General features: G+C 39.6%; 2 protein-coding genes across 3 annotated transcripts; both read right to left on the bottom strand.

The window, feature by feature from the left end:
• Nucleotides 1–1,385: 1,385 nt before the first annotated feature.
• LOC144659143 (uncharacterized) lies at nucleotides 1,386–5,975 on the bottom strand. Its single transcript, XM_078519588.1, has 3 exons — nucleotides 5,905–5,975; nucleotides 3,416–3,663; nucleotides 1,386–2,333 (listed from the first exon to the last, which is right to left on the bottom strand). Exons 2-3 carry the CDS (start codon nucleotides 3,653–3,655, stop codon nucleotides 1,386–1,388), a joined length of 1,188 nt encoding a protein of 395 aa, XP_078375714.1. The 5' UTR covers nucleotides 3,656–3,663; nucleotides 5,905–5,975.
• Nucleotides 5,976–7,048: 1,073 nt separating this feature from the next.
• LOC144659540 (uncharacterized) lies at nucleotides 7,049–11,829 on the bottom strand. 2 transcript variants are annotated; one of them, XM_078519995.1, is made up of 4 exons: nucleotides 11,628–11,829; nucleotides 11,409–11,537; nucleotides 8,978–9,228; nucleotides 7,049–8,449 (listed from the first exon to the last, which is right to left on the bottom strand). In XM_078519995.1, exons 3-4 carry the CDS (start codon nucleotides 9,215–9,217, stop codon nucleotides 7,049–7,051), a joined length of 1,641 nt encoding a protein of 546 aa, XP_078376121.1. In that variant the 5' UTR covers nucleotides 9,218–9,228; nucleotides 11,409–11,537; nucleotides 11,628–11,829. The 2 variants fall into 2 exon arrangements, with proteins under 2 accessions (XP_078376121.1, XP_078376123.1); XM_078519997.1 differs by having other exon boundaries at nucleotides 11,409–11,829.
• Between the last annotated feature and the right edge of the window lie 256 nt (nucleotides 11,830–12,085).

Here is a 12,085-nt window from a genome sequence, read left to right as displayed (position 1 = left end):
TCGTTGTGCTTTTTCGTCCTTGTGTCTCAAAATGGTGAATTTTAAGCGATTTACGGGGTTTTGCGATGATGCCTTCTGTACTTAATAAGAGGAGGCGCTGGACCGGTTCAAAAACCAGTTCCTTTCTTCTCCTCTTATTATGTACAGTAGTCAGCTTAGAAAATTACAATGTTAACCTCACACAATGCCTCTGCCTACTACAAATTGCAATGTTTATTACGGAATATTTATAAGAAAACTACATTTGCTTGGACTAAACTTTTTAAATTTTCGAATTAGCAAACTGTAGCATATGCTACACAGAAGTTAAAACTTCTTTCTTTGCGAGCGAAGTTTGTATTACTGTACTAGAAGTCTCAACGCGAATAGTAAGCGTTAATCAGACCTGGACATAATTTATTATTCCGGCGGAAAGCGATTAATTTGTAACGGACATGTACCCATTTCCTTGTTTCTTATTTGATCTGCTGAATTTAGGTATAGATAAAATTTGTTTTCGTCGATTACGTATACAAAACAGTCCAACCAAAGTTCAAGTTTAATCAGATCAGTCAGGTACGTTTCATGAGTGCTCACAGACTCTTACACCGTGGAAGCTTGAATAAATGATTACGCTAGAAAAATCACACTACATTAAAGGTTAGAACACTGGCGATATTTACGATGTAAATTTGAAATTATAGTGCAAAAATGTTAACGAAGACATACTCGCCAAGCTCGCCACACGAAAAACTCAAAAACACATGTGTGAGCGAAAGCTTGGCGACTAAGTCAAGTGACATAATAAAAACGAGGGGAAATAATAATGCTCGGTAACGTTCGGCTTTCGGCTTTCTGTCTGCAACAAAATGGTATTGTCAGCTGTTGAAACAAGTTAAGAGACCAATTTTCATCCTGCATTCTTCGCAGACGCGACGTGTTCTTGTTTTGGCCGCTGGCCTCCCCCTGAACCGAATGTGCTACTCGTCCTACTCGACACAAAATGATTCAAAAGCTCGAGTAAGTTGAATTTTAGCTAATTTTGCCGTCAGGTTTCTAGCAACAGTCTGTATCAAGAGTACATTTTCCATGAAAAAAAATGTACCTAGGTCTGCAATGGACATCTAAATCTAACTAGGAACTTTTTACCACTGAAGAAGGGCAAAACCCGAAACGTTTGGGTTTAAATGTAAATTTGAATGAAGACCGAACAAAACTGGAAGTAATGAACAACTTTTAATAAACCGTATCTTGAGCTAAGTTGTGCTAAGTTCTTATATTGAGCTAAGTCGTGCAGTTTAATTCTTTTACTAATCCCTCGAGCTAATTGTTTTTTTGTTTTTCTGTTTTTTTTGCTCATTTTTAAGTGTTCTCTTCTTCGTTCTGCGTCCCGCGTTTGGTAGTATTCAAGTGTTTCTCTTCTTCAGATATCTGACGATCGAGCCAAAGAACGTTTGGTAAACGTATTCAAACGCCGGGCTAACCAAGCTGCCCATGAAATTTCCGGTATCATCCCCTACCAGCTCTTTCACGACGTCACGGGAAGATGGTTCGTCCATTTCGATGGACGGAACAGACCTTTTGGTAACGGGATCTTCTGGTGTCGTGCACTTCTCCCCAAATTCGTCATACACTCTAGGTTTCTGTAGACAGCTTCCCAATTTTTCTGCAAAAGAGGCATTTTGCAACTTTTGCCTCAACTCTTTAATGGTCTGTACTTCCCCGCGAGACACACCTCGATTCTGGGAGCTATGATCATCCTCGCTGTTTTCGGGATCTTCGTCATCGGGAAGCAGAAGAGATGAAAATGCGATGCGGTCAACATTTGCCAGTAAGAAAGGAGCTTTAGCTTTCCTGTTGATACGCTTGAACACTGCAACCCAAAACGCTGTCAGCCAGTTTTCTCTGTCTGGTAGTCTTGGCTCGCTTAAGTCCCCAGCTGGCACAAATGGCATATTGATAGCTGCCTCTTCGGGGACGTCAAGTTGGATCAGGGCTTCTTTTATCTTTTTCTTAAAACCTAAAAAGTGGTTGCTGAAAGCTTCTTTTTCTGGGACTTTATTCTTCTTTTGAGCTGGTGAAGGGCGAACTTCGTTGGCAAACGTTAATACCACCACCGCATGGTCCCAAAGCTGCTGACCTAGAGTCTTCGTCAGCTTCTTCATGGTTTCCAAATCGTCGTTACGGAATCTTTTAGTGTTCATTTCGGTACAGAAAAGAAACAGGTCAAACTTGATTCCCTTTGCCTTGATTCTATTGAGATATTCCTCGTCTTTGCCTGTTGCATCTGCCAATCCTGGAGTGTCAAACACTGTAATATTCACGTTGTTCTTTGAAAATGGATAACCCGTCACCTGAAATGTAGACAGAAAGACGGTCAATAATCCCTTAAGGTGATTCCACGGAATTGCATTGCGCATCCTTGCTGCGCATACGTTTTCGCGTCATTTAGCGCGCGCACGAGCGCGCGCCACACAGAACACTACGAGATTCCCTTCAGCCTACGCTCGGTAGGGAAAGAAATGGTCGTTTTCTCTTAAACGAGCACGGTGACCCCCATTTTTTTAATGCATTAATTTAAATGTCAAACGGTTGTCTACAATATAACGCGATTTAAAGAAAAGTTTAAAATTCTACATTGAGATATTTTAATTTTAATACCGTAAAAACACGTTTTTAGGTAGTGCCGTTAACGTGCGCACAAAGCAAAATCTTTAATTTCTTTCGTTATCTTAATTCCTGTACAATAAGAATAGTTTTTAATATAAGATCAAAGTCTATTTTGTTGAAATAGACTAATACTTTAATGCTAAAATGATTTTTTTCTAGAAACAATAGTTCCCCATTCGAATTACTAGGGTTCCTAATATCTACCTCGCGAGTCGTATATTTACTATAATGCCCATCCATTTTACACAAAAACTAGCGCGGTGACCCCCATTTTTTATTTCATTTTTTTAATGCTCATAACATAATTGTAACCTGGACCAAGTTTCAGAAAATTTTTAATACTCCTTCTATTTCAGTGGAATCACCTTAAATTGTTTAGTTTTGTTTTTTTTATAGGCGACCCATCTGAAGAAATTTTTTGTTCTTCTTCCTTAATTATAAAGGATGAGGTTTTTTAAATGATGTCCATCTCCACTCTCGTTTCAATAAGTTTCAACAGCAAGAGATGAAAATCATTTATCATAAGTTATGGTTAACTTTCTAAGTAAATGTGATGTCAAAGCTAAACTAATTTCTCTCTCAATATAGTGTTAGTGACCCAAAATCGTCGTACAATGATCTCTAAAACACGTTAACTTTTTTGTTTTCCTTTCCACCTCATTCTCAGCCAAGTCCCCATTTCTTTTCAATTTAAATCTACTTTTTTCTGAGATTGTTGCGCTTAGGTATTGCTCAGTGACATACCACTTGGCCTTTTTTAACTTACTTCGTCGGTTTGTGGATCGACGTCTTCTCCTTCTTCAGCGAGTTCTTCTCCAATAAGCGCGTTTGTCAGGTGAGATTTGCCTACTCCTGTTTTACCACTCAGAAGGATCTTAACAGACTGGCCACCTGACCGAATGAATTGTTCCACTTGATACTCGAGATTCCCTGCACCGAAGATCAGCTCGCGCGCTTGGTTTGTGGGATTTGTGCATGCCATCCTCGCACTTCCTCCTTCTGCCATGTTACACTCTATTAAAACAAAATCACGAAAGACTGCACAAAGAAGGGCAAGACGCTCTTTTTTAAGGTAAATCTATTAAGCCTTTGCAATTGGATTAGGGTTAGGTGGTTGCAAAGCGCCGCGCTGACTTCAAGCCTGTCTTTCTTAAACAGCAGTCAGGAAACAATAGGCAAAGTTCGTGAATTTGCTAAGCAATTATCGGGGAACATTTTAGTGTGTTAAATTGTGTGGTCATAAGACTTGACGATTTTTATTTTTATGGCTATATGAATAAAATTTGGTGTTTAAACATATTTTTTTTGTTTTAGTTAATTTTTTTGGTTTATGAAGAGTTTATCCCAGAATATTTAATGTGTTTCTATCGTTACTTTCTCGATGTTTCAAAAACAATTTTGGAGATTTTCTGACATTTTGAACACTTTCAAAATCCAAGGGGGCGAAAGTTTTGAAATTTATGACGTCATTTGGGAGTGCTATCACGTCATAATTGAAACGTGATTGCCACCAAAATAATCATTTTTGGATGCATTTTACACCTTATTAGTTCAAAATATATTTAAACTCTGACTGAATTGTCAGCAGTAAATGGGAAAAATTGACAGACAAGAGTCATTTCTACGATGAAATTAATAGATTTGATAGACTTGTGAAAATATGTACCGCAGGGAAGCAAGTGTGTGTTAAAGCCAGTTGACACGAGCAATGTTTAAGTGACAATTTTTATTTGCTCGTGTAGACGATGCAAATTGGCCAATTTTTATGTGACAAATATATTTGCTAAAAAGCTGGCGTGTTGGCTTTTATGTGACAAAATAATAAAAGTTGTCACATACGAAAAATTGCTCGTGTAGACGACTCGTTACATAAAATGTGGCAAATATTGCGACACCTTTGCCTATTGCGTATGCGTATCTGCGTATCTCTGCTGTCCAAAGTCATTGTTGGCGCACTAAACTTTGAACTGTTGAGAAATAATTATTGTGCCATCTGCAAATATATTTGTCACATAAAAATTGTCCCATAAAAATTGCTCGTGCAAACTCGGCCTAACACAAATTAAAATTTGAACGTGACCTCAATTATGCGACTGAAATTTGTACAGGGTAATTATTCACAAAGTTACTGATTCCCTGCACCAAATATCAGCTCGCGCGCCTGGTTTGTGGGATTTTCGCTTTCCATCACGTGGCAACGTGACCTTAATGATGTGACTGAAATTTGTGCTGGGTAATTATTCACAAAGTTACTGATCACTGATCTCATCATCGGATGGAATCAGCTGGTTTCTTTATGAAAACCCAAACACAAAACCTAGTTGTAGTGTTATGTCAAAAAATGAAATGAGAGTCCTGAGTTCTGAATTCTCTTTGTTTTTATTTAATTGAATGGTAAGATATAACAATGAATATGACTATTGTTAGACCTTGTTAGAGTGAAGCTTCTTTCTATTAATTCAACCCACATTTGCATATTATTCATAAATATCTTATTAATAATTGAAATGATCTGTTGGGTAAAAAAATCAAGGTAAAGTTAGTAAGTTTATTTAAAGTTTTTTTCGTTCTTTTTTTTTTAAATTTAGTAATTTTTTATGTGTCCGGTTTTAGTGTTTCCGCTTTTTTCCCCACGTGCAATCTATCCCACGATCGTGCTACAAACGTTGGCAATAGTCGAGGTTTACCTTTCGGTAGTGGAATATAAAACAAGAAGGTGTATGACACAATAAATTATATACTCCAACAATTTGTAAGACGTGTCTGACAATTCTCTCAGTGTCGCTTATCGAGAGGATTGTTTTCGCGTTTCGGAAAATTAATCAATAAAATTACTAAGGGCAAGAAGTAATGCTGAGCTTCAACTGCAACATAACAGAGCCGGTGATGACCTGAAGCAGTCTGACATAATTTTTATAACACTAAGTCTTGTCATTTTAAAACTCATCTGGTTAAATTTTCAGTGTGCTTGACATCAAATTGACTGACTTACTCGAGCCTCCCTGTCGTCGCATTTATTGGCCTTGAGTCTCGAAATTTTTTAGGTATTGCAAAAAGCAATCTAGTGCCAAATATCAAAGTTTGAGCTCCATACTTTACAGGCTTTTGTTTCAAGAATCGTGTTTTAGACGCCTTTGTTTTGCAAAAATCACTTTTATCTAAAGCAAGTTCGGTTGAAAGTTGATTCAGCTTCTTCAGTTTGATTCAACGAGCCCAAATAGACCTTTTTCCCTACAAGCATCGACAAGTTCTTACCTTCAAACTGAAATAACTGATTGTTTCGTCGGTGGTTTACTGTTGTAGTTTAGAGTTTATATAAGTGCTTTGCTGCAACCTTTGCAAACAATGAATTTGCAGGGGGCCACACGAGCTGTTTTTAGAAATACTCAGGGATACTTGAAGAGCCTTTTAAAAGCCCATTGTCTCCGATAAGATAAAGTGATTCTTAAACCAACCCTTTCAGTTCATGTTTGAAATATTAGTTTTTCTTACTGATTTTTCAGTGTTACTTCTGGCGATTTGGTGGTCAATGATTTTCCTTTGGCCCGGTCCAGACACCGTTCTTCACATGTGCCGAACCAAATGCATAAATTATTAACATTTATTTTCAAGCCAAGAACGAATTAGATGAATTTAGCCTAAATTCCGCTAAGATGAATTAAGTTCATATGAAGTACGCATCTGAATCAATTCGGAACTACTGACTGAACTCGGATCGGCTCAGCTATTCTTCCCTCCTGGCCCAGCCAGGAGTAAGGAATGTGGTGGACCAGCTTTGATTCAGACGCCGAACTTAACATGAGTCGATTCAAATGCATAAATTATTACAATTTATTTCCTTCTGTTGAAATAAGTTCGCATAAATTAAGTTTGACGTGTGTATCAAAATTCGAATTCGGTTCGGTTCAGTGAAGTACGGCGTCTGAATCGGGCCTTAGTTTCGTAACTCATTCTGATCAGATGGATGATTTCGAGCACGATGAATCAAACAAATCATCGGGTCGCTGAGCCTCCTTCGAAAACAATGTAAACGCACGCACGTTTTGTAATGATAATGACAGTGACCACGATACCGGTGGAGACACGGTGGCCTAATGGTTAGCGCTTTGGATTTTGGAATGAGCGGTCCAGGTTTGAGCACTGCCCAGAGTCATTGTGTCGTTGCAAAACACGCTTCCCTTACACAGTGTATCCCGCATAAGAGGAGTAGTTTGCTGTAGATTGCTATGCATACTAAGATACGCTCAAACAGTGTGGGCCACTTTGGTCCAACTGCAAACTACCGATAGTGCATTTTAGCTATATTGTGTGCTTTGTACAAACTATACAGAAATAATTTAAAGTTTTGGGCAAATTTCCTAACTTCGAGTTTGCTCGCGTCGTCATGTTGCAACTTTTCTTATTTCTCAGCTTTCTCGGTTTTCTTTCCACGAAGAAATCTTTTCACGAACTCCACAAACTTTGTGAAAAACTCAGCATAAATTCTGCCAAAGCCAGACTGACTCACTAGCACTCCAACATACTCGCCAGTTTGTTTACTACTCATTGCTTCTCGTACCATTTCTTTGAAGAGTTCTTGAGTAGAAGAATCATCCATTGCAAGAGGCACTGGGTTTCTTACAACTTCATCGTAAGGTGGTGGAAGAGAATACATTGTTTGACCAGCTTTTTCGTGCGGACTAAACATATATTTTTCGGTTTCCCGTTCCGCGATAGAGAGTCGACTAAATCTGCGCATATCATCATCATCATCATCATCGTCGTCGTCGTCGTCGTCGTCGTCATCACGGCAATCGTCGTCATCATCATCAATATCTTGACATTTGTACCCAGTGCTTTTAGCTCTGTTCTCAGGATTGTGGCCATCGCTGAATCGCTGCAAGCTCTTTCTTTGCATGCGAGTGCGGAATCGATCCCTCGCGTCTCTTGTAACCAATGCCGAACTTCGCCTTAAACTACCTCTTTTCGTGTCATTATCGTCGTAATAGTCACACAAAGAATTACTGATGGGGTTGTCTTCTATTTTGAGTTTCAGTTGCTTTCTCTGTATTCTTAACAGCAGCTGTTGATAATATTTTCCCTCAGATGTTGAGATCACTGGTGAACTCCTTTGAATCCAAAAATTGTCCTCGTCAGTGCTCTCTTCGCTGCATGTCCCTACACCTTCTCGTTTCGTTCTCTCCTTCTCTTGTGGGAATTCGAATAAACGACCTCCGCAAGAAAGCGTGATACGGTCAAAGTTTGCAAGCAGAAAACCCGCCTTTGCATTCGTGTTGATGCGTTTGAAAGCTGCAATCCAGAAGGCTGTCAACCAGTTGTCTCTATCCGGCAATCTCGGCTTCGTCAACTTCCCAGCTGGCACAATTGGCAAGCTAGACACGGCTTCCTGTTGAACTCCCTCGCTGCGAAGTAACCCCTGAATTTTTCTCCGAAAACGTAATATTCGTTCTTGGAAGAGGCGAATTCGTTGTTGGGAGAGATGAATGTCGCAGTGGTCTTTCTCAGTGACACTTAGCTCAGGGGATAATGTGCGAACTTCGTTGGCAAACGTCAACACGACCAAAGCGTGATCCCACACGCTCACGCCAAACGTTTCCGTGACCTTCTTGATCGTCCTGGCGTCGTCGTCACCAAATCTCTTTGCCGTCATATCTGTACAGAAGAGGAACAGGTCAATGTGTTTTACTTTTCCCATAATTTGACGGAGGTACCTTTCGTCGTTGCCTGTTCCATCTGCCAATCCCGGAGTGTCGAAGACTGTTATCTTTACATTGTTCTTTGTAAAATTGTAAGGTGTCACCTAAAAAAAGTACACAAAAACACTTATTTAAAGCCACATAAAATACTAATATCGCCTAAATCGGGAGGGCAGTTAGCCCCTACAAAGGCTCTCTGTTGGCCCGTAACTCTCATGTCCGAGGAAAGATTTGACCAGCCCAAATAGCGTCTGCGTAAAAGTCTAATTGGGATGTCTCGGAGATTCATTCAGTTGAACATCTGGCTTTAAAACACTACACAGATTGTACGGCAAGCGCAATGTTGCCTTTGAAGAACATGCATATCTATGTTTCTATAGCCATATTTTCAATATTCTCCCATATTTCCTTTCACTGCATGAATGTACAAGTGCCATTGTTTGCTACAGCTCAAACCGAGGGCCTCTTGTGGACTACAGAAATGTTCCCTCTATACATAAGACTATAGGAACCATGATTGTCTATGTAATTCCGACAGCGGTAATAGCTAGTAGCTGCTAGTTATTGAGAGTTCAGTGGACGTGATCGTCTTCTGGTCAATCCCAGTCTATCACAGCTTTAAAATAACTTACGTCATCCGTTTGGGGATCGAGCTCTTCACCTTCTTCCGCGAGCTCTTCTCCAATGAGTGCATTCGTCAGGTGGGATTTTCCAGCACCTGTTTTACCACTTAAAAGGATGGTAATTTCATGGCGGCCTGACAAGATGAATTCACAAAGGTAGTGCTCGAGGTCTGTTGAGCTGGTAATCAGTTCATTGAGTTGTATTGAAGGGGCATCCATGAAGAAATCATCGGATCCTTTCTCCGCCATTTTGACAGCTTCTGTTGGATTAAGAAAAAATGACGGATTAGAATCATAAGTGAGTCTCTTGAACCTTTTCCTTTGAATTTCACTTAAATACAAAGGAACTGCTTTTCGAAAACAGTGGTATCCTGATTTTTCGAGCAAGGGAAAATGAAATTGGTGCGAGCAATTAGGATTTTACGAAATCAGGAACAAAATTGCAGTTCCGGTTTTGACTTGGTGAAGGAAATTGAACTGAAATAAAGTTAGTTCGAGCGGGGGGGGGGGGGGGTCGAGTTATATTGTGGTTTAGTACTACTTTTTTTCGTTTTCCTGCGTACGTTTCCTTCAATAGGAAAATGTTTAAATAGAACTTTATTACTCCCCTAAAATTCGAAACGAGCCACAGCGTAACGCAATGCTTCTTACAAGTCACACGTTGCAGTTCACGATTGGACTGCTCATTACCAGTGGCCTGGAGTTCTCTCCTCGTTCTTCAAACCCAATTGCAGTTTGAGTTACAGGCCGAGTAGAAGACTACCGGTAGTCTAGCTTATTACTTTGACCAAGTGAATTCGTTAGTGGCATTCCAATAGCGGTACTCTTAGTGCATTTTCAGATTGAATGCACCCTAAAACAAAAATCCGGCTTTTCAGCCAAATCTCTAATGCACAAGTCCAAAGAAAAGAAAGAAACTTAATCAAAGCCATGGCTTCTCGCTTCGGTAGACTGGTGGCGCAAAAATTACAAATAGTAACTGACGTAAACGGTCTAACTCGTTGTAATTAAAAGAGAACAAGTGGCCACCAAGGCCACCTGACGAAATTTTGTGCAAATTGATAAATGAAAACCTCAGACGTTAAAAATAGATTTCCAACAAATTAACAATCTAAGCAAGCTGCACACTAAGGATGCAATAAATTTAGTTAGGACTTTCTCATCGTTTTAAGACCCTTTCCTTTTACCACTATTGGTAAACTTGCAAAGAATTTGCTTGGGTGGCCTTGGTTGAAGTTGTTGCACTGTAAACCAATGTTTATTAAATAGGAATTTCCTTCCTTATCATTGAAGTAGGATTCTATGTCCGCAAAATCGGCACTGGAAACCATGACTTTTAAATCCAGAGTCGTCACAGCAACTCTATCAAGTCTCGACAAACTTTATTTCTTTCCAATGTTGATGTTATTTTATCTCAAACATGTCCAGTGTAATAAACACTACGAATGACCTCCTCGTCGTTCTGAGAAAGCAACCCCAGTTACCGATTCTCGGAAAGGTCAGAAGTGCGTAAGCTAAAGTTACTTCATGTCTTTGCTATTGTTTAGTTTGTCTGGTTTAAAAGTGGTATGTATTAAAGAGGCTTTGACGTAATGGCGTAAAATATGTTTTGATCAATCGTTACTTTTCCTGCATTGTCTCTACTCTACGAATTGAGAATGCGCACTAAACGTTAATGTGTAGAAGGCAAGAATATGTCACTACCTCTATTTTGAACTGCACAAAGTATAAAACATTAAACGCGAGCCAGTGAGTTATGCATCCTTTTAGAACAATTCTCATAGTTATTAGACTAAAGTTAAACCCCCTATAAACCTCAATTCTACGCAAAACGATTGCGACACTGCGCCGAAACTTCAGTAAACCACAGTGGAACCCCGATATAACGATCTTCGATATAACGATATTCCCGATATAACGATGAATATGTTATGTCCCGGCAATAGTAAAATGTATGGGACGGAACCCCGATATAAAGATTCCTCGATATAACGATAAAATTTTACTGCCCCCTTAGCATATCGTTGTATCGGGGTTCCACTGCATATGGTAACTGAATCAAGATTCAAATGTTACCCTTAATCAATTATCACTGGATTATTCAGAAATCATTCACCCTTATCATAGGGAAGTTTACTTAGTGCTTCGTATATTTTATCTTATGTGTAAGTTGTGCTTGCTGAGAGGGCGATCTGACATAAATACAAAGTGAAGCTCTAGGTGATTATTTCCAACGAACATTCGAACTCGACGACCCTTCCTGTCGATGAAACGACGTGTCGGTTTAAGGCAACTGGAGACTATAAATAAATATGCGAACATTAATGTCCAAGTGGGGCTAGTGATGATTTTGGGTACAAAAAGTCAGGGGCGAATTTGAAAAACAAGAGAGGTAGTTTAGTCCGTAGATACACAGAACTAGTCAAATACAGATGTTTACCTCTTCAGGACCAAACTGTCGAAGGTCGGAGATTGCAGCATAAATGGTCGATACTTCCGCTTGATAGGATGTCGTATTTCGACGCATTAAACGAGGTTTTGCACATCAAGGATCACCAAGTAACGATTTCTCTTTCAAAATAAACGAATTTTGAGCGAAAGTAAGCTATAAGTCTGGAGTTACATAGAAGGAGTCAAATATAGTAATGCTGCACATTACCCGTCGTTAGCTGAACTAAATTTTCGCAGGGCGAGTTTGCGTCACTGATTATTGTTCTCGATACTTCCGCCTGGCGAAGCTCATCGGAGTCTGGGCATCATTCAGCCATATCGTTATTATCAATTATACCTTCACAGCTCAGTGCTTCGATGAAATATCTCTTATTCTGATGATTTCTCCGCAATGCACATGGAATGCACTGAGTTTACGCTCACAACAGGAATGCTAACATTTTTTGCGCGTCATCAGTATGGAATTTTCGACAAAGCCTCTGATGCAAATGTACTGAGATTTTGTATCCGAGGAGTGCGAAAATATGTTTTTAGTCTTACACGTAATGCACCTATCAATGGTCTTCCCAGGATGGGGGGGGGGGGGACGGGCAACCCACGGGAATTTGACATCGTAAGTTCTCCCAGGGTAGGGATTTTGACATCTAAAATGGTCTGCTAGGTTTA

This window comes from Oculina patagonica, chromosome 7 (genome assembly GCF_052425735.1).
Source record: "Oculina patagonica isolate OP01 chromosome 7, crgOcupat, whole genome shotgun sequence".
In the NCBI taxonomy this organism is placed as follows: domain Eukaryota; kingdom Metazoa; phylum Cnidaria; class Anthozoa; order Scleractinia; family Oculinidae; genus Oculina; species Oculina patagonica.
This window is presented reverse-complemented; position numbering and strand designations above follow the sequence as displayed.